This window comes from Parasteatoda tepidariorum, chromosome 4, assembly GCF_982258835.1.
Source record: "Parasteatoda tepidariorum strain Cologne lab strain chromosome 4, Ptep-v5.0, whole genome shotgun sequence".
NCBI lineage: Eukaryota > Metazoa > Arthropoda > Arachnida > Araneae > Theridiidae > Parasteatoda > Parasteatoda tepidariorum.
The window spans coordinates 39795616-39819004 of NC_141758.1; the positions used below are offsets into that span (position 1 = coordinate 39795616).

The following is a 23389-nucleotide window of genomic DNA, read 5'->3' on the forward strand; positions in this document are numbered from 1 at the left end:
GCAATCATTAATTTTTTTATAGTTATTATAAATTCAAACTGCACATAAACTTTAATTTCTGATCACAAGCTCTTTTTTAATCCAAATTTAATGCATCTTAAGTATCGAAGAAATAGGCAGTAGGAAACATACTTATTAATAAAAAATTTCGTGATATAAATAGACAGACAAAACAAATAACAGCACATTTTAATACTTAATTCGATCAAAAATGAATAAGTTAAGATTAATATCATTTTTTACTAAGATAGATAGTAACTTTTTACAAGTTAATTATTTCCCAAAATTTGTATCTAAAGCTGGTTTCGCGAGGTAAGTGCGTCACAAATTAAACTTTGTTATTTGATATATCTTGACAGTAACTTAATAGAATCCAACATTAACTTGATTAAAACTGAGATATTTCATTTCAGACTGTCCGAAGTTGGAAGGTTTGAACCACCCAAGTTAGACGGAAAGTATGATACTGGACAAGTGAGCTTGTTTTAAAAAAATTATATTCAGAGTTAAAATGCGTATCGTCTTCTTTTTAATAATGTTACAGTCGAAGTTTCTTCTTAGAATATTTTTTTTCACTGCAGCAGCCCTGAAACGTTTTGTATTCTTATAGTATTTATTTAAATAAACTATTCTATCGTAACCATTTTTAAATTAATGCGCATAGTTTGTTGTTTCGCTTTTTCGGTGGAAGCATTGGTAATTTACTAGCTATTGCACGAATGAAATAAATAACTTTGGAATTTCTATTAGTCAGAAATAGTCAGATGTTTAAGATATTATCCCTTGTGCGATGCCTTGCATAAATGAGTATTTTTTTTATAAGTTATTAAAGAAGTTATTTTTCAATTATAAACTCTCGACTGCAGCAGAACTGAAACATTTTATACTCCTAAAATGTTTATTTTTTGACTAGTAAAGGCATTTTTTTTTAAGAATAAAAAATATTTTATACTTATTAATCTGCCTTTTTGGATAAAATTATACTTTGAACTTTATTTGGGTATTTATATTAAAACATGAGTATTTAATCAGTCATTGTGTGATAGAAACAAATATGTTTAGAATTTATGCTGTTAAAAAAAGAATCCAAGCCTTAAGAATTGTTTCTTTCTATAATATTTAGTTTAAACTTCCATAACATTTTTAGTTTTATAAAATTTAAGGAAATTTTTCAAAGCTGATATGTCAAAGTTAGCAATTAATATTGGACTCCAGAGCTTAAGCAGTTGATCTAAGTGTTATGTCATCCATGTGTTAAAGAATAAATAACCCTATTTGGAATTTTAAAATAATTATTATGTTTAAAAAAAAAATTTTTTTTGATGAATTTGATTGCAAAAGAAAAGTCAAATTCTGTAGTCAATATTACTGTAATTTCCTTTGCATAATCCACTGATTACTTGTTACAGAAACATTCAAATTGTTGCTTCAAATAATCTGCCAAAATTATTTCTTTTAATTGGACATCCTAATTTCATATAGATTATGGTCAGCCATTAAAGTGTAAGAGACCATTCACACTGGATGCGAAAAATTCATGTACGTGAATTCGGAGATGCAAACAAGACCCTTATTGGTGAAACATATTATAAATTATTATATTTATTTTATAAATTAAATATTCTAAATTAACAACCTTCTTGGTGTAACCATGGAAAACTCTCCAAATGGGTTCTTAGTTGCACCTCAGAATTCTCATGAGATTTTTTCGCATCCAGTGTAAATGTCCCTTAAATAGGTTCAGAAGGTTTGCTTGCCAATTTCCCAGCCGATGTGTATTGTGGCTCATATGACGTAGATTCTGCTCGTGGGAAAGGCTTGTGAATTTATTTGCAACATTAATAGAATTAGATTGTTGCTCTAAACAAACCACCTTACAATCTGTGGGTTATGCAGATTGATTTATTTTCTTTGGCTGAGCTAGAGCATATTATATGCTGCACCTGCATATTATATGCTGCGACTGATAATACACTGGAAATTATGACTGGATCTCGCTTCCGAAGTCTTTCGATGTAAAAGAAAGGATTGATTTATAGAAATTAATATTTGGAAAAAACTATATTTATGTTTCCCTTCCACGTTTTTACTTTAAGAACCTTGTAGAATGTTTTGCATTGCCATTATATTCTATTAGTTTTTAAGTGTAGAATTTAATTTATTTTTTATCCTCACCAATTTTCTATTAAAGATATTATTAACTGGGAATAAATTTAATTACTGAAATTTAGTGCAACATCATTAAAATAGAATTTTAATTCTCATTTATGTATAATTTTTAGCTTTTCCTGCACAAAGTTTTTGGTTATCGTGGTGTAACGCTTTTTCCTTGGACAGCAAGAGTATTTGACAGAGATATTCTAACAAAAGAGGAAAATAAGTAAGAATTAATAAAAATTGTGAATTTTAAAACTAATAATTGCTTCTTTATTTTGATTTTAAAAAAATTTCCTAACTAATTTTTTTTCATATTTCTGGTAGAATTCATCTCTAATAATTTTTAGATGTAGTCTTTTTCTTTTTTAAACACTATAGCATGCTGCAAATGCTTATCTAGATTAAGTTGAATCTTGAAATAATAGTCAAGCTTTAATTAGATCGCTTTCAGCAAACTTATGTAGTTTTTTTAAGTTAACTGAATTTGTTACACTATTTTTACAAAACAATTTTTTAATAAATCTTAAGTTTCCTATAATTTGTTATTGATTTTTTCTTGTATGAAGCTGCAAATTCATTAAAATTAAGTAATTCAATGCTGTTTTATTTTTAAACTATGTGTTATTTTATCAGGGAAAATGAGGAAGCCAGTAGCGGCTATAATCATATTGGTAAAGAAACAACAAAAAGTCACAACCACATATATTACCAAGTTCTTATTGATTCAAGAGATTGCCCATATGTTGTAAGTGGTTTTTCTGTTCTTATATTAATTATGATTACAAGATCGTTTATTTTTGAAATTTTCTCTTCGAAAATTTTCTTTTACATTAAAATGATAATGAAAGGTTGTTTAAAAGGAATAGTCAATAATATTTTTTTTATATTATAAATAGATTTATAAGTATTATATATAATCTGGTATGTTTTATATCCACACATTATTCGTCATATTATATTTCTATAATTCTAATATTTACAAGGTTACGCTTTGGGGTGTTTAGAAAAAATTTCAAATAATCCACTGTTCAGGCAGAATATTATTAATTCCATTTATGTTGCCAGGCAACAATTTTTCCTACGGTTGCTTAGCAACAGTCTAGACTATTTTTACTTAAACATTCTTGACTATTCCTATTGTTTGACAATAAAATTTCAGAGTTTTCACTCGTAAAAAAAAAAATTATAATAATCCTTTTCAATTATGTGTTTAACTCCAAATTTCTAAACATGCTTCATAAACTTTTATCTAAAGATCAAAGAAAGTACTTAAAAATTATTTCTATATCTCTTACTTTCAAAGAAACTTAATTATGTATTATGCAGTAGACTGTTTATGAATCTAGGATTAATGCCAATTTTAAAAAAATTCCATTTTTTTACATGCTAATATGAATTTTTGATAGTTACAAGAATCTCCAAACATCAATTAACTTTAGGTTATCAGCTAAACTTTTTATTTCTAACCAAAAAGTTTCTGTACTGTCTGTTCTAAATAATTTCAGGTATCTTTCACTTCTACCTAGATTTTGAACGTAACTCAAAAGACAAGGAACCCCACACTACAGTATCGATACAAACTTCATGGTAGATTTTTAAATTAAATTAAACCATGTTTGTGTTTGGATGAAAAACCGCAATAGGAATTTTTCTTTCAATTGGCTCGATGGTAGTGAAACTTGGAATCTATTGCTGAGAATATTTTATCTCTGCTGTCAAAAGACAATATAAAACCTAGCAGTTGACTGAATATTAAAATTTAGATTACTTAAATCTTTATAAAAAATAAACATTTGTACCCGATTTGTTTTGGGTTTTGGTAAATTATTAAGACAATAACTATTGCATTTGCAATTTTTACAGAATCAGAACTCTTAAGACTGTATAATAACTTTTATTGTAATATACTAGGAAATAATTAATTTTTCCAATTGTTTCAGCGAACCCAAACAGAAGCTGTAACATTTTTAGGAAATCAAGATAACAGTAGATCTCTGTATGCAATACCTGGTAAGTCTTGGAACTTTTTATGTTATTTTTTTTTTTTACTTGTCTTAAGCTTTGCTGTTTCTTGATGATTTGATACTTCTTTCATCCGTTTAGTATGAAATATTTAACTTTGATTAAGCAATCAATTTTGTTAAATAAAGTTTGATAAAATTGCATGCTTTAAGTACTTTTGTAATATTTCCAATATGAACTTTGAATTTTTAAGTTTTTTTTTTCTTTAATAGCATTTTAAACTAAAAACAAAACTTGGTACCAGATATCTTACCAAAATTCTATTTGTGCAAACTTATAAAAAATAATTTTAAATTTTGTAAACAATACAGATTTTTTAAAAACTTAGTCAAGTTTTATTTTTTCAAAATGTATTTTATAAACTATATTTTTATGAGAATAAACAACATTTTAACCTTTTAAGTACTAGAAAATTAAATGAACTTGCACTTTTAAAATAGAAAGGTAAATGTGTTCCAAAAGCAAAATTAAAGTCATATCTTAGATAAGATCAAGTGTGCAAGATCAAACTTATTAAAAATACAAAAATTCATAATAAACTGAAAATTACTAGACTCCTGATATTGATTATCTTTTTTTTTTTTTTTTAGGAAAATTCATTTTTTTACCGTTTTTAAGTGAGCAATACTATTACAAAAATTGCAAAATGGGAAACTGTTTATTTTTTTTTTTTTTTTTTTTTTTTTTTTTGTAAGCAATACAGAAATGAGAAAAAGGAACATTTCATCTTTATCTGAAAGTAAAGTATTTCCAAGACTAAAGCAAAAAAAAGTGAATAAAATACAAATAAAAGTATTGAAATGGGCATACTATAGTTCCAGTTCTAAAAAGAACCTTCCTCACTGTCCAAACACCAAATGAAAGTAAAGAGACACTTATGCAATGTGGTTTAAGCATTAGGGATTAACTAACAACTTTAACAAGATGATAAGAGAAAAGAGATACAAAGCGAGTATGAGGAAGGTTTGCGGGAACCCCAGAGTGCAAAAGATTAATATTGAATAGGTTTCCAAATATTGGGGAAGATGGTATGCTTGAAAGATCACTAACTAAATTATTAGAATTTTTCAAGGAGTAGATTATTAAAAATTAAGGCTGGTTGATGATCTTAGCAGGAAAAAAAATACTGATCCCGTTCTTTCCCAATGTTCGAAAATGTATTTATATTTTTTTTCATCCTGGGGTTCCTGACATCTTCTCACACCTCTTTTTTTTATCTTGTTCAAACTGTTTGAAAGTTTTTATTTACTGAACCGAAACTATAGTAAATCCATTTCTGTACTTTTATTTGTACTTTATTCATGTTTTTTTTTTCCTTTTTTTTCACCTTTTATGTCTTATAAAGTTATGTGGTGGTGACAATTAGAAAAATCATTTTATTTTTAGCAAATTTGCTACATCTGATAATGATCTACATCTGATCAATTTATGAGGATGTTTCTTCAGCCACTACTTTTCTATGAAATAACATTGAAAATTTTGATTTGTTCTGGGAAACAAGCCAATTTAAAGACTAATTTTATCTGAAAGACAGATGTTAAAAATTTATTTGAAAATTATATTTTTACACAATAAATATAAATATTGGTGTAACTAAAGATTAAAAAAATTTCATGTATGTAACCTTCAAGGGTTTGGGATGCATCTAAAGTTATAGATATCTAGATTTTTTCTTTAAAATTTTATATAAGTAATTTTTTACTCTGGATAACTAAGCAGTCTGGATGCATGTCTAATTTTATAAGTTCTGGATGTTATTTTAACATCTTTAAAGAATAATAACGTTGAATTTTATCACTTATATATCTTTAAATGAGGAATTAACAGTATTTCTTTTTAATTTTTTGGCTAAAAGGAAATAAAAAATAATGAAAAGATAATGAAAAAATAATGAAGATAATGAAAAATAAGAAAAAATAATGAAAATAATGATTAATAATTTGAGTTAAATGATAAATTGCAAAGTGATGCTGTTTTAAGTTTAGATTAAGTTATCTAGGGTTACATAGTGATTCGAATCAGTTGAACCATTGCAGATTAGTCTCTGGCCACTTTATTTAAAAAACTCTGAAGCATGAATTTTCAATTTATGCTATGATTAGGTAATAAAAGTAATGTATTTAACACAACTGATAAAATTATTTCTTTAAAAAAAATAATAAAAATTTCTCTGAACATACTTTTTATTGAATTTCATAATGTTGATCCCTAATCCAGCTAATTTTCTATCTAGTTATTACTTATTATTTAGAAAAATATTTTAATTCTTATATTTTAGTTTAAAACTAATTTTTTGTTTAGGTAATTATTTTCAGTTCTTTAGTAAAATTTAATAAACTGCTCATACTTACTATTTTGCTTATTGTGGGGCTATTTTTCTAACTTTATAAATATTTTAACTTATTCATCAAAATTTTATAATCTAGTTCTCTTTTAGTATGTTGCTAATTCTCAAAGTGAATAGATCTTTTCAGTTAGAAAATTATAAACATTTTAATTATATTATTTCATTCTTGTGTAGGTCTTGATTATGTAGCCCATGAAGATATATTACCTTACACCAGTACAGAAAAGACCCCAATAGCCCATGAATTATTTGATAAATTCTTAATGTACGATCCTGAAAAAGGTAAGATATACCATATATAAATTTCAAAGTTTATCTTTCTCAATATTTAAGAAGTTATGAGGGGAACAGGGTTCGAATCCCAGCGATGGCTGGTCAATACGAATTTCATCCAGCTTGCACCGACCAAAGTGCTGGCATGAAATATCCTCTGTGGAAGGTGGATCATGGGTTAGTTCTCTTGCTGTCAGGCTAACTATGAGAGGTTTTCGTGGTTGTCAATCCCATGTAATGCAAATGCGGATTAGTTCCATCAAAAAGTCCTCTACTAAGGCAAATTTCCAGCAATACTTGATCTAGGAGTTTCCTTACCTTCTGGATTGGGCTCAAAATTAACAGGCTACGGAGTTGAACATTATTAGTCGTAAACCCAACAAATTGGGTCGGCTGTTCAATGATTGTTTTAAAACGAAATATTAAAAAGGTTGAAGAATTATTTTTGAAAACATGATAAATTAAAACTTTGATATTGTTTGTTAAATTTAGAGAATAAATATGCCATTTATAGCTCTAAAAATGTAACCAGCTTAAATAGGGCATATTTGAAATGGCTAAATTAGTTTTTATTATATCTAGTGTAGGTTCTATTAAGCATGTTTTTTTATTTTTAACATGATGTACTTATAAAAATTCAGCTTAGCTTCTCTAAGCTGCCTGGCTTAGTAGTTAAAACACTTAACTTTTATTGTGAAGATTATTGTGAAGGTTCGATTCCCAATGACAAGTTAAACACCCCCCTCCAGCTTCAGGTTGATGTATATGAGCTTGTTTGAAAATTATAAATAGTCTGTTTGGAATGTTGACCACATTGCCGCAGTCGTGTGCTGTTTGTCACAAGATCGTGTAGCCTTTACCTCAATGACCTTCTGGCCCACAGCAGGCTGTTGTAGAAATACTTCTCCATTCGATGTTAAATCACTAAAGGGCCATGCTACGTGTCCAAACATAGAAATGAGGGATCCAAAATTTATAGATGTTGCTAGAACTAAAATAATATCCCTAATAACCATAATTTAATTCTATTCTTTAAATTTAAAAAAATTAATATTTTTAAAAAAATTAGGTTGTTGTAGTTCATTTACATCGCACTAGAGCTGCACATTGCGCTATTTGCGACAGTCTGGAAAACATCCCTGCGGATGATCCGAAGTCATGCCATCACAATTTTGATCCTCTGCAGAGAGGATGTCACCCCTCAGTAGCCCGACAAACTGCACTAAAAAAAGTTTTAGTACATCGTTTGCATTAATATATTTGACACTAAGCACTGGCTTAGTTTATTCATGAAGATAAACTTAAAAAATATTGATTGATAAAATCTTTAAAAATGTTTTGTAGACTCATTCAAAAAAAATATTTTGAGAGATAAAAATTTGAAACTCATATAAATGAAAAAGGTATAACACATTAGAGCTACTTCGGCTAAGTGTTTAAGATGCTCTGCTGTTACAGTGAAGGATTGTAGTTATATGTATGTTAAAACTATGAGTATGGTACTACATTTCCATTTTGGACCTTGTACCATTAAGTCCTGTCAATTCTTCCTTGGCGGCTTGGAGATCACCCTATTTATGCTTGATTAGGCTCTTTCTTGATAGGCGAAAGTGAAATGCTGACCATATTGCCAATAACATGCCATTGGTCTTAGAATAATATACCTCTTAAACTGCATAATTGGCTATTTCAGGAATGCTATACTTTTTGATTAATTTATAATTTTTAAGATAAAAACTATTTCAGTTCATTATATTGCACTAGATTAAGTCTCCCGAAAGTTCTTAAATCTTTAAAATTAAAAGATTTACTTTTAGACTAAATTATAGTTTATGTTGGATTATGATCAGGGTTGGCAAGTTTTTGACACATGGCGGTTTTTACCGGTTTATATCATGGTTTTTACCGTCATGTCAAAAACCCCTCTGTCAAAAACCCATAGTTTTGGTAAAACTGTATTTTTATTTGAGTTTAACTGCTTGTAATTTAAAATTAATTCATTTTCGGCAGTAAAATTAGAAAAAAAGTTGTTAAAAGATAAAGAACAAATTCTTGCATTTTCCCAACATGATTATATTAAAACATACTATTTGAAGTAAAATATTAGGATTATAAACAAAATTTTCAACATTTCCGAGCATCATTTTGTTTGGCATATTACATTACTGAAGAATGTCAAGTCATTCTTGACTTAGAGTTTGTTAGTAGCTACAAGTTTTGAAAGTTTAGTTTAACTTATTTCTAATATTTAAGAAATGCCAAATTTTAAATTCTTCTTTTTAGTTCTTGAATTTATTAATACAGTGTAACGTCCCATATCCGGACGTCCCTTTCCCGGAAGGGTCGATTTCCCGGACACTTTTTAACAATCAAAATAAACAAACATCTCTCCGTCTTCCCCTTTCTGAAAAAAAAAAAAAATTCTTTTGACACATTTTCTCTTTTTCTAGCTTGCACTGAACCTCTGATTCATGCATCGAACCCATAAATCACCAGAAAGGGGAAGTGAAGATCTACCAAGACCATTGAGGGACCGTTAGTGATGCTCCTCCTATGGAATGTAGGAAAAAGAGGGAGATTTGTTTTCAAAAGACCGCAACTGAGTCCCCCCCCCCTCCTTTCCCATGCAGGTGGCTAGTAAAAGAGGCATTTCCTGGAAACTTTTTATTGAAAGAAGAAATACTGTGGAAAAGGGTAAACGGGGCAAGCGTTAAGGTGGGGGGGAGTCAGAATGGAAAATTTGAATAGGTCTAAAAGGATACACGTCCTTGAGAAACAAAACATTCGTTCTTCCCCATACCATGTAATATTTAGGAGGCGGGGGGAAAGGGGGTAACATTCTTTCTTTAGCAGATTCTTTCAGTCATAAAAGAAAAAATAAAGAGAACCTGATCAGCGTGTCCCGCCTTTATGCTTGATTGATAGCCAATGATAGGAGAGAAAACAATAATTTGTTACTTCCCCACCCTCAACTTAAATGATCTCCTCTTTACACTTATTTTCTTTCACAAATAAGGAGGAAATGAATTTCTCTCCTCCATCTACCCACCTTAATGAATGACGGGAATTTTCCTTTCTTGCTTGAATCATTCTAGTTAAAAATGGCGGATTATTATTTTCATATGTCACTTTTTTTTAGTTTTCTATATTTTAAGCAATAATATTTTTTTTGTAATATTTCATGTTTTATTGATTAGATATTCTAATACTAAAACATTATTCCCCTTAAAAATAATGTTTATTTATTTTTTGCTTCTTAGATTTAGATCATTTTAAGCTTTGTTCCAGAATTTCCCCTTCCTGCTTGAATCGTTCTAGTTCAAAATGGCGGATTAATATTTTCGTAACTGTTAAATTTTTTTCGTTTTCCATATTTTCAGCAATAATATTTTTTTTTCTAATATTTTATATTTGATTGATTAGATATTTTAATGCTAAAACATTATTCCCCTTAAAAATAGTGTTTATTTATTTTTTGCTTCTTAGATTCAGATCGTTTATTAATTCATTTTAAGCTTTGTTTACCTTGGGGGTGTATTATACGGAAAAATATATTATACGGACTTCTGGAAGTCCCACCGATTCCGGATACGCGACTTTACACTGTAGCTCCAAGCTTTTTTGTTTGTTTGTTTATTTCTAACAATTAAGAAGTGCAAGATTTTGAATCCTTTAAAATCAAGCTATAATGATAAAAATAAGTATCACTATTTTCAATAAGTATATTACAATATTTCTATATGAATGTATATCCTTCTGTAAGAATACATGTATATAGTTGCAAAATCAATAGCAATCATTTATAAAGGCAATTATGTGAAAATAATATATTGTCTGCTATATGCCATAAATTAAGGAAAACAGTAGGTTTTTGACTGTTTTTACCACTGTCATGTCAAAAACCCAACCCTGATTATGATATTAATTTTTATAAAATTTAAAAATGAGTAAAAAAGAAATTAATAGGATGGGTTTTATAAAAGTAATATATAAAAATTTTATAAAAATAACTAAAGAAAAAGCTTACAACTTTTTTTTAAATTGGCATCATTTATATTTTAATCAAATATGAAATCAATTGATTTTTTTGACTTTTTAGATCCTCCATTTAGCTGTAGAGAAACATTACGAGCTTGGCAAGAAAAGAATCATCCTTGGTTAGAACTTTCTGATGTACATAAAGAAACGACTAGTAATATCAGAATTACTGTAATACCATTTTATATGGGACAAAGAGTAAGTGCCAATATTCAAAATTTATATACCTAAGCTTTATTACTGCACTAAAAATTTCTCAACTATTTTATTCATTTTTAATAATTTAAGTTTGTCTTCTTTTATCAATTAAAATTGAACCAAAATTATTTGCATGAAAATTGCTGGGGGGTTTTTTTTCCTTGTTATTATAAACACCGAAGAGCCATTACATTATAACCACTCTTCATCTATAACAATGGGCTCGCCCAGGTTTTCATGGTTTCTCACCCATGGGGCGCATTAAGACCCGTAATCCTCATGGAACAATCCCTGACGTCTGTAAGCTACTTGAACATAGTTGCAGACCAGGTTCACCCATTCATGGCAACAGTTTTTCCTGCGGGGGGTGGTGTTTACCAACAGGATAATGCACCATGTCATAAGGGTCGAATCGTCGAGGAAAATTCCAGTGACTTTCAAGTCATGTCTTGGTCCCCAAATTCACCTGACCTTAATCCAATAGAGCATTTGTGGTCCTACTTGGAAAACCAAATTCGTGCTGCCACGCTATCCCCTTGCAATGTGAGGGAATTGCAGGACCAGTTGGTGATTGCTTGGTACCAGATACCTCAGACTACCTATCAGCACCTTGTGGAATCAATGCCACGGCGGGTGCTAGCAGTTTTAAGGGCTAAAGGTGGTCCTAAATGTTATTAGCAGGGTGGTCATAATGTAATGGCTCTTCGGTATAGCTGTTATTGCAGTATTTTTAAATGTATTTTTAATCAAAGATTTTAAATAAAATCCATTAATAAACCATAATCCATTAATTTAATAATAATTACATTTACTAATTTAAAAAGGTTATTTGATTTTTATTTATTTTTTTAGGTATCCCAAAATGCTGGAGTTTACTGGGTATGAAATTATTTGTAAAGTAACATTAATTTTAAATCTGTATTATTATAGTGTTAAATTTTTTTTATTTTAGATTATGTTTTTAGTTTTTCCTTCAAGTGTTAAAATCCTAAACATATTTAATCCATAAAAAGACCATATGAGATTTAAAATATCTTAATTAAATTTATTACTATGGTTTCAAGCCTAAAAAAACACTATTTTTATCTTAAAATGTTTGCTATTATAATATATTTTTAGTTTGTGTTTAATTTTTTGCATTTTTAAAGGCAACATATATCTAAAATTTCTTGTTACTGTGCTAGGCAAACAAAACAGCAAAATCTTGTTATAAAACTTACAACAAAAATATTTTTCAGTGATTTACTATGCTCTTTTGTTGTTCATTTTAAATTTTAATACGTTTATGCATAACATTTTATGCATAAACGTTTTTAAGCACATTTCTTGAAGTAGCTAAGAACAGGGATGAGATTTTTCCTCTTTTTAGCGGACTTCCGCTTTTTTCACTTTATCTCTTGAATTTCAGCTTTTTTTTTTTTTTATCAAAAATTCAGATTTTCTAAAAATTTCATTTTTTTTTATAAGTATTCCGCTTTTTCAGAAAATTCACCGATTTTCAAAGAGAAACAGAAAATTCAAACTACATAGCTAGCAATCCTTTCTCCTCTTTTTCATGCAGCAGATAAGATTTTCTGAATTTTTTACCCGCCCTCCAGATAGATCCGATTTTCGTAGTTCAAACGACGCTGCTTCTGACAAGCCTTTTAGAGGTCCCAAGCTTGGAATCTGCTAATATCTCGATTGTTATTCACACGATTTTAATATCAAACATAGCTTTTCATATTTGCGTGTTGCGATTCTTATTCACGCAATTTGAATATTGTATGTTGCGATTCTTATTTACGAGATTTAAAAATCCGATATTGTGATTCGTATTTACGCCTTTTTAAAAACCTATGTAGCGATTCGTATTCACGCAAGTTTAAAATTCAATGTCTTGATTTGCTCATGCGGTTTATAATATCAAACATTGATTTCATATTTATACGTGATTTTAAAATAAGGCATTGGGATTCGCATTCACGCATTCTAAAAATTATGCATCATAATTCTTATTTATGCAATCTAAAATTTACGCATCATGATTCTTATTTATGCAATCTAAAAATTATGAATCGTGATATGTATTTACGCGTTTTAAAAATTCGATATCCCAGTTTATATTTTCTCATTTTTAAAATCGTACATCTAGTTTCATATTCATGTGATTTCAAAATCCTTAATTGTTATTCATATTCACGCAATTTTAAGATCAACTATCGCGATTCTTGTAAGAAGTAAATTTTTTTTTAATTAGTAACTATAAAGGTGACTGTTTTTCTAACGACGTTTATTTGTATATGTAAGTGTTACAACTTTAGAGAAACTGGAAGGAAATATATTCAAAACTTACATTCCGTGCTTGCAAAGAAGAAAAAATAGGATTTGTCACAAGATGTTTGGAGATGGACTAATGGCTAAATATAGCAAACATAAAAGATATAGCAAACAAAAGCAATCACTTAAAAAGGGATTTAATTTAAATTTTTTTTGTTGTTGGAAAAAGAGTTAATTAACTCATCATCAAAAATTTTTTTTATAATTGCTGTTATTTATGCTATAAAATGCAAAATTCTTATCAAATAAAAAACAATTATCTGAACAGTTGCTGATTGTCATGTAATTTTTCAAACTAAAATAGCAATTTTTGTATGTTAAGGAGCTACTATATATTTCTACTTCACTGTTATTGATATGTTTTAGAGGGCTCTAGTTAGATTAGACTATAATATGAACATAATGATTCGGTTCATTGTTAAAGTTTTTTTTCTCCAATATAATTTAAAAAGTAATATTACTGATATATTTGCTGTAAATCACATAACAGTATTTATTAAAAGAAATGAAATATTAATGTATATTGTCAGTAGTTTTAATTTGCTAAACCAGGTAGTTTTTCAGGTAATAATTGTCTCTTATGTGAACTGAGGAAAAATATAATTTCCAGCTTTATTTTTTCAATTGGTAATTTTTATTCTCACTAAATGTTAAGTGTCAATGTAATCATTTATATAATAATAGATTAGTACACAATTGTATGTCAACAAATTATTTATTATCTTGAACTGTCTGGAATTTATTATTAAAGGGTTGCGCTTGCGTAAAATGTACTATCATGGAAATTCAGCTTTTTTGCCTTTTGGCTAATCTCATCCCTGTAAGAATCAATAATTTTCAAAAGTCTGGTGATTTTTTATTTTAATAATGTAATAAACATAGACTTACAGAGAAGTTTTTTTTTTCTTCTAGTGGAGGTATTGTATTCGGTTAGAAAACTTAGGAGATATGGCAGTGCAACTCAGACACAGACATTGGAGAATTTTTTCTCTGTCTGGTAATTTAGAAGTAGTCAATGGAAGAGGTGTGGTTGGACAGGTAAATATTATTTAAACTTGAACACTTATATGAGTTATAATTGTTAATTGTAGACTTATTAGCAGCAGGCTGTCCAATTCATATATATAAATATTTATGAATGATAGTTAAGAAAAAATAAATGTAACAGATTTTCAATCACTTGAAAACTAAATTATTTTATTTAATTCTCCTTCTAATGAATATTATCACTGACCCTTTATTTAACAACCTCGACGTGCAAATTGATTCAGACTTTTAGAAATTTTCTGTAAATCTGCCTATCACATTTGCAAAGAATTCTGAAACCACTAAATGGTTGATGCGATTTTTTGATTTTAGAAAATTCTCTTTTGATACCTGCCACTAACACATTTTAAATTTACAAGAGGAAAAAAAAGAGTAACTTTTTAAGCAAAAACATTGTAAATAATTTGTAATAGTTCATAACCAATGCACGATTCCTTAACTGATTTTGCTGAAGAGTATTCTAACATTTCAATATCTTGTTTTTTAAGATTTTAATGTGGAAGGATCTAAAAGGTCTCTAACAAAAGTGAAAAGCCCTGAAAATTTTATGTGTGAAAGCTCTATCAAGATATTGATTTATAATTAAATTATCTGCCAATGAAAAATATCTTACCTTATACTAATTTGAGAAAAAACTTAGTTCTTACAAGAATCACGATAATGGATTTTAAAATCATGTAAATAAATCACTGTGTTGTATTTTAAGAACCTTAAAATACAAATCGCTATATTGGATTTTTAGATCCCGTGAATATGAATCACAGGTGGTAGCCTTTAAATCTCGTGTAAATATATAAATTAATGTTTTAAAAACTTATGAATGCGAATAACTGCATTTGATTTTAAACTCTCATGAATACTAATCGCTACACTGATTTTAAAAACCAAAAACATCTACCTACACCCTCGCCCTTATCTCAATAGGTTACAACAAATTTTACATACCAGTGATTTAGTTCCACAAACAACTTATGAAATGTAAGCTGACAAAAATGTTAGTGCATGTTCATTATCCAAATTAAAATAAAAAATATTTAAGTTTTAATTTAGCTCCAATAAAATAATAACTTTTGTTAATTTAGAATTGTTATACCAATAAAATAATTTTGAAATAAAATAACACAATAGATTCTTTAAAAAAAAAAAAAAAAAAAATATATATATATATATATATATATATATATATATATATATATATATATATATATATATATATATATATATATATATATATATATATATATATATATATTAAAAGTCTTTAAAGCTGAAATTTTCTGTTTTTTAAACCTTAAGTAAAACAACTTGTCAGAATTTTTTAAGGGAAAACTGTCATTTTTAATTTGAACAATATTTCCTTTAAGAAATAAAAAAAATTATTTTATTTCTCTTAATTTTATTTAGTTTTTATTTTATTTTTAATAATTTTTTTTCATAGAATATCTTGTATTGTCATATATTTTTATGTATTTTGTTTAAAATATTGTATTAAAGTGAGTCTCAAATTTATTTTTGAAAATAAACTTTTTGTTCTTTCAAATTTAGGAACCTGTATTATCAAAAGTACAGCCTGCTTTTCAATATAGTAGTCATGTAAGCTTACAATCGCCTTGTGGACATATGTGGTAAATTTTTCATTTATTTCAGCTTGTTTCTTAGTTTTTTTTAAATTAATGATGCACTTATTTATGTTTTTTTTAAAGAGCTAAAGGGATTTGTAGAAAATTAAAACTTGTGGGGCGAGTAGTTATCGACAATGTCAACCTTCATCTAATGAAAAAGTACCCCCTCATCGAATCGAGTTAACACATCTTATATACTAGCAGAGATGCCATCTTGCTCTGGACAGCAAATATATATTTTAAAGTGGTAGTTTATCCATTGCGATCCTTGGTTTAAAAATTTCAATTTAGTAGATTTTTATCCACCACTATTTCTAAATAATTCGTAGGCTTATATAGTTCACTACTTAAGTGTACTTATGTCATGCTGTACCTTTTAAAAAGCAAGCAAAAATAGTCAAATATTGGCAAAATTTGCTTTGTAGTTATTTACCATTTTTTTAAATTCTTTTAGCATGTCCGGAGCAGTTGGCATCTCTGTACTAGTGAATAGTAATTGTAATTTTGTAGTGGTAGATACCCGACAAACTGTATCAATTTGTAGCGTGTTTTGAAGATTAACAACTAAACTAGAGGTTTTGTTTTAAAATATAGAAAATTATTGAAAAAAAATGCTTTTTAGAATCTTTATCTTATTAGTATTCAATTCAACAATTAGACTAAATATCATCCATATTTTATTATTGAGTAAAAATAAATTAATAAACTAATAGTTTCATTGTAGAAACTTTGCATTAATTTTATTCTGTTTTATTAATTTTATTCTGTATTCATTTTCTTCCTGTTTTTAACTTTCTGTTCATTTTTTTAATATATAAAGTATAAACAGGCATAATTTTTTTCCCAGAAAACTTTTCTGGTTTATTTTCAATAATTTTTTATACAATTTCAATTTTCAAAAATGTCAAATATTTATAGATACAAGGTATCATATTCTGGCTTTGGCTGGTATTTTATTTTTAAAAAACCTTTCTTAAACACTTCTTTTTTTTTCTGTTTTGTATTTTCAAGAGGCATATTGTTTTCTCCACTAATATTTATTTCTTTAAAATTGATTTACAGGGGCACATTCAGAATGGAGAGAGAAGATGGATTCAGTTTTGAATGCAAAATACCTCCTTTTGCACTTGAAAGCAAGTAAGTAACAAGATTTGAATTTTTCATGAATGTTTCTGTAGTGTATAGGATGTGAAACATAACACATTGAACACAAAACTGCTGCATTTTAAGCAAAAACAATAAAATAAAAACATTAAATCCAAAATGTTATAAATATGGGAAATTTTGATTACTGTATTATCTTGACCATCTAAATAGCAGATTGAAATAAAACAAACCTTATTGGCAATTTTTGATACAAGATTTTTCTTGAATTAATTGCAAAAACTTAATGAAATTAAAACTGATTCTGAAATAATCGTGGAATCTCTTAATTATCGTTAATGTCTCACTTTATTTTTGTGCTCATCCTCAAATATGTCCCTAGCTTTAAAAATCATAATTAGGTACTCTAAATGGATCTTTAAAATATTGTAAATAGATCTTAATTACCTTTGTAATTGACGTCTTACTCTTGCATCTTAAATTCAGATTAAGTTTATAACAGTTTTAGTGTCACTAAAATTCTAAAATAAAGAATTTTCTTGTCATTTTTGAGTATCGTATTTGAATTCTTACTTTCTTACTTATTTTTATGTACTCATTAAAGTTTTATGTTACTTTATGTATTCATATTAGCTTTCTTTTACTTTTTTAGGAAGAACTGACATGAAGAAAATGTTGCTTTGTTTGAAGTTATGAAACCGGTTGATACATTCATTCTAGTTCTTGTATTATTTATTTTCTTTAATGTCAAATATAGATTCCTGTATAATAAAAGTTGTATAAAGTTTTAATATACCAATTTTCCTCTTTTGTACTATTAATCTGTTCTTAAACTTATAATTATATAGAAAGGAAGAATTGGAATAGTGAGCATTATTGAATGTTTTTCAATAATGAACTCAATCATCGAAAAGATTGATTTTAATCTTATCAAATAAGAACTTTGGCATATAAAAGATATAAACAAAAATTTCTAGCTTTCATTTAAATCTTAAATGCATCACTTAATGTTTATAAAAATTAAGTAGCACTTGAAAGTGGGCCCTTAGTTTAAGTCAACTCTAAAACTGCAAAAACTTGAAAACCAATTAAACTTATGGGAAAATTCCCAATTTTTAAGGGAGACTACCTAATGTCCTCATCCCCTACCTAGCTGCCAACTTGTACAGTTAAAAGAAAGACAGTATTTGTTTAATTTATGTTTTTGTTTTTAAAGTTAAAGAAAGTATTTGACTGACCCTAACTACTCAATTTTTCTAATTAAGTGGTTATAATTTAATGTGTTTGCCTAGTAGCCTAATTTTGCAAATTTACCTTTCTTTTATTGTCACTTTGTAAAACCTTCTTCAAAGACTATTGTGGTTGGCAGCTATACAATCTTCAAACCCCAGCAAAATGTAAATCTAGTTATTTTTATCAACAATTTAAAATTTTTAAGTATTTTTTTTTTTTACATTAAAAGAAATATTTTACTGTAAAAAGTGTGAAATATTCAGTTTCCCTCTGATGTTCTCAACATTTTGTAATGACAAAAAAGTACCTTTTTGAAAGCTATTGAAAATTTGTGCTTAAGCTAAGTTGATAATTTCTAATGACTGCCACTTTAGTTCGAGGAATTCATATCGACCAGCAATCGCTGGGATTCGAACTCTTCCTGCCTCATTAGGAGGAGAGCCCTCTATTGCCTGAGCATTTGAAATGGTGAACATTTGAAAAAAGTACATAAAAATTAACTCTTAATGGATTGTTGTTTCAAAAAATCCAAAAAGTTGCTCAAGTGCAGTTTAGTTGCTGCGTCAACTTTTTTTTTCTTTTAAGACTTACAAGTGAAGTCTTGAACAGTTTGACAATTAGGTAATCAAATTTATAAAATTTAACTGAAAGAAGACTAATGAAAAAGTTAATTTTTCTTTACAATATTCATTTTTTCTGTAACTTAAGACTTCGTAATTATGAATAGTTAGTGGATATAGCTAATTTTTAATTCCAGCTGGAATAAAATAACTACTCCAAACTGCTATTAAAGTATTACCAAGAGCCGTATGGACTCTGGGGAAAGAGCATTCGCCTTCCTACCAGCAATAGCTGGTCTATACGAATTCCGCAGCCGACTTGCACAGACCACTTAAAATATCCTCAGTGCTAGAATAATCGTGGGTTAGACTTCCCTTATCGTCAGGTTAACTGTGTGTGGTCTTCCTCTCCATGTAACGCAAATGGGGGGGGGGGGGTAATTCCATCTATTAAGGAAAGTTTCTCCAGGAGTTTGCGTACTCGATTGGATTCAAAATTACAAGGCTACGGAGTCTAACATTAGTAGTCATAAACCCAAAATCTGGTCTGCTGTTCAACGACTGTTAAAAAATAATACCAAACATTAGATCAAATATCACTTTTAGATTACTTATTGGAAATTAATGTTTATAAAAGAATTTGGCAACAAAATTGCACTTAAGAAGTGTCATTTACAACTTATTTCTTAATTTCAATTAGAGATAGTGAAGTCACAATTGCGAGATCAATAGTGTATGAAAAGTCTTTATTAAAACAAATATATTTTACAAATTCATTAGAGCAAGAAATGTTAAATACAAAGTTTTATTTTACCCAAGTAAATTTTCATTAAAAGTATATAATTTTTTTTTTCAAATACAATTTTCCATTGCTAAAACACAGATTCCAATCTTAACAATTTTATGGAACATATTTACAGTTAATTTGGCACAAACTAAGCGCATTTAAATTATTCAACTGTTTTTTACTCGAATATACTGACACTCTTAATGTTTTTGCATTACCCCAAAAATCCTACGGAACTCTTATTTTATAACGTTCAGAATTTCTTAGGTATATTTTTAAAGCATTCATTATGTATTGCTCAAGTATAAAAATATTTTTTGGAATTAAATAACTTTTAGAACATTTTCTATTGTTTAATAGTTATAGCAAATTGCTTGATTATAGGGCTCATTATTCTTAGAATAAAATTTAATGTTTGTTGAGAGGTAAAAAAAAAAGCTATAAAAGACAAACACTTAATATTTATGTAAGAAAAAAAGTAATATAACCCTTTTTGATTCACATCTTTAAATCCACAAAAAGTTTATTGGATTACCAAGGCATCATATAAATTTAATGCAAGGACTGTTGTTTATTTTATAACCATTTTTCAACTTATCTGACTTATATCTAATAGACTAAAAAAAATGCAAGAGAATTATGTTTTCATTTATAACTTTTTGATTAGAGTGTTGAATGAGGTGTCCCTGGGATTAGGCACTATAACTTGGAGATTTTACTTTTTGTAAAACTTTCATTTTTCTTATTAGAAAATCTCACTTTTTAAGTTATTTTCCTTCTTTTCAGCAAGAACATAAAATAAAAATGCCGAAATTAAAGGAGCACTCCATAGTAATTGTTTACTTTTTCTATTTTAATTTTTTTACCAGTTTATGAGTAAATATCGCACCAGTTTTTTAGTAATTTTATATATAACTTATGCATATATACATAATGTTTAGTATCAATAGTCCATAACAACCAGTTTTCTATGCATAATATTAAAATTTTTCTCTTGCAAAGCTTTAATCAAAAATAAAATGGTCAATTATAATAAAAATTAATATGATCTACTTTGGGTTTTTTTCCTTCCGTTTTATAAGAAATTTCAGTGGTATTTCTATTCAAAATTACATGAACTTGTTTCCTTCTAAATAATGTCAGTATATTTTAATAAAAAACGCTGTAAAAAAACTAAGAAATAAAATAACTTGTATAATTTTCTAATATATTTTTCAATTTCTAAGTCACATTAATAAAAAACACTTTACATACATATCCAGGGATGCTAACCTTTAAAAACGTTTCTCAATGTACATGATAGAAGCTTACTGCAAACTTCTGTTTTAAACGTAGTACCCCCACACACTGGCACCCAGAATTAAAATTCTAAACAGCTTAAAAATATTTTTGTGCAAATTAATTTTTACAATAAAAGTCATATGTAAGTAGAAATAGCAATTGCTTTTTTTCATTTTTATTCCAATACTTTTGCATAAAATAAATGCAGGTATTTAAAACTTTTAGCATGCTCACCTAATCAAAATTACTTATGAACTTAAAATTTCCTTAAAATAAACAATATTCCTATTGAAATCAATATAAATTATAACCAAACTGGCAATTTTCAAAAACGTTCTCAGTAATTTTGCAATAGTTTCATTTGTAAAATTTAAATTACAGAAAATACATAGTTAGCATCCCCGCATAAAATTTCTAATTGAGATTCAAGATTTAACAGTTTGAGATTGTCCTTCACTGTTTTTTTTTTTTTCAATCTTTACACTTTATCAGGCACGTACTATGCACCATCGTTTAAAAAATTATTTAGTCGCAATTAACAATTAAGTAAAATATTTTGCACAGACAAGAAAAGAATATTTCCCTTTTTTTTAAAAAAGAAACAAAACTGATCTACAGATACGAGAAAAAACTTTGCCAGTAGATATTTTAGAAAATTACAATAGGAACAGGACATTCCACTAAAACTTAGGTGGAACAGGTATTTGTTTTCTCCTTTTAGTTAGTGAGAGTGCAATGAACTAGTTTTTGTAAGGTTATAAAACGAACAATTTTTAAGCTTATTTACTTGTTTTTTCACCTTATACACCAAAGTATTATATATTTGTTGATGTCTTAAAAACGTTTTGTTGCCTTAACAGACGTTTTTTATACAGAAAATTATTATGTTTTTAAACAAAACTAATAACAAAAAATGCTGATTTTGATTTCTGCTTATTTCATGCTTTCTTTTTGTTGTATGTTATACTTTACTTACAATTTTACTTTTAACATCGCTAAAAAATATAAATAGATAGAGTTTTGAATTTTGAACTTCTCTCTTCCGAAAACCACCTGCAAAGAAATAATTAAATTCTGAAGAAACTATTTGATACTATAACTCGACTCATATTAGTTATGTCCTAATTGCAACTTCTCATAGCTACTGTTCTACCTTATAAAAATCTGAAGGAAATAATAATTAAAAAAATATTTAAATGCAGTGAAATAAAAGGAGACATTTTTTATTGATTTGTGATTGATTGCAGTTCATTCACATTTTTACTTTAAATATGGAATTATAATAGCAGCACTATTTTCGAACTTAAAATTGAAACAATATGGGACATGTTTATTAATGACTGAAGGTAGTTTCCAGCAAAGTTTTTAACTATCCCTTAAAAAAAAACTCTTAATTAAAAAATCTTAATAACTAGACACTATATGATGAAATATGTATAATTTGCCAAAATACTACAGGCAAAGTTTTTCTCGTTTTGGTTGAACAGTAGTCGTCACTTTATAACATTCACACAATCAGAACATCAATTTTAAACCACTGAATCCTACATTCCACAATTTTAAATATAGTCTCGTTAATGGAAGCTACAAGAGACTAAAATTGAATGGAATGAAAAAAAAGTTCAAATAATTAAATTTAGGTTATAACCTTCAATATAAATATTTTAACATTCATAAGATCAGATTTTGCTTGAACATTATATATACAAATTAATATTGCTAGTAACAATCATAATTTCAAATTTACACAAAGAATACCAAATAGTCCATTTTTTATTTTGTAAGTAAATGTTTTTTTATGTTTCAAACTAATAATACTTAAAGCAATTTTTATAATATTACTTAAGTTTTGGAATTTTCTGAAACAAAAAATACTAAAGTATACATTTAGTTTAAATAATTCATTAGTTTTTTACTAATCTTTTAAATTAAAATACCTTTAATACTTCTCCTTGCATATCAAAAAGAACTTGATTAATTAAAAAAAATACAAAAGGCATGAGAAACTTAATAAACACTAGGTAACAAAAAATATGTTAATTATTTTAAAGATAATATAGAGTATAACAAAATAAGCAGATACAATTTGGTCAGTCATGTAATTTTTTTAGTAAAATATAAATATCATAAGTGCAATTTAGTAAATTGACATACTTGGAATTGGTCAACATTGCTAAACCAAGTTAGAATTCTAGTCATAAAAAGAATAGGAAGTTCCGGTTTTTTAACAGAAGTTTTCTTATAAGCAAATACTTAAATACCTAGCAATAACTAAATTACAAAATTGAGGAGAAAGGTGGTAAGTAAATATCACATTTAAATTTTTTGCTAGTTAATACTTGCAGTTAATATTGGTGAGAAATGAAAAGATTGCAACAAAAATCAAACAGATGTTAAAAAT

At 27.5% G+C, this 23389-nt stretch overlaps 1 protein-coding gene across 2 annotated transcripts; it reads left to right on the plus strand.

The window, feature by feature from the left end:
• Window positions 1-126: 126 nt before the first annotated feature.
• LOC107448648 (polymerase delta-interacting protein 2) lies at window positions 127-17918 on the plus strand. Of its 2 annotated transcripts, XM_087160953.1 has the most exons (12): window positions 127-312; window positions 414-474; window positions 2283-2380; window positions 2791-2902; window positions 4098-4167; window positions 6701-6808; window positions 10899-11035; window positions 11888-11914; window positions 14267-14392; window positions 15947-16026; window positions 17086-17160; window positions 17780-17918. In XM_087160953.1, exons 1-12 carry the CDS (start codon window positions 212-214, stop codon window positions 17787-17789), a joined length of 1005 nt encoding a protein of 334 aa, XP_087017079.1. In that variant the 5' UTR covers window positions 127-211; the 3' UTR covers window positions 17790-17918. The 2 variants fall into 2 exon arrangements, with proteins under 2 accessions (XP_087017079.1, XP_087017080.1); XM_087160954.1 differs by lacking the exon at window positions 17780-17918 and having other exon boundaries at window positions 135-312; window positions 17086-17164.
• Window positions 17919-23389: the final 5471 nt, after the last annotated feature.

Excerpts from the sequence above, each read along its gene's own strand:
- LOC107448648 (XM_087160953.1), top strand. The coding sequence starts at position 212 with ATGAATAAGTTAAGATTAATATCATTTTTTACTAAGATAGATAGTAAC. Across the intron at positions 4,168-6,700 it reads ATCTCTGTATGCAATACCTG|GTCTTGATTATGTAGCCCAT; the intron begins GTAAGTCTTGGA and ends ATTCTTGTGTAG. Across the intron at positions 11,915-14,266 it reads AAAATGCTGGAGTTTACTGG|TGGAGGTATTGTATTCGGTT; the intron begins GTATGAAATTAT and ends TTTTTCTTCTAG.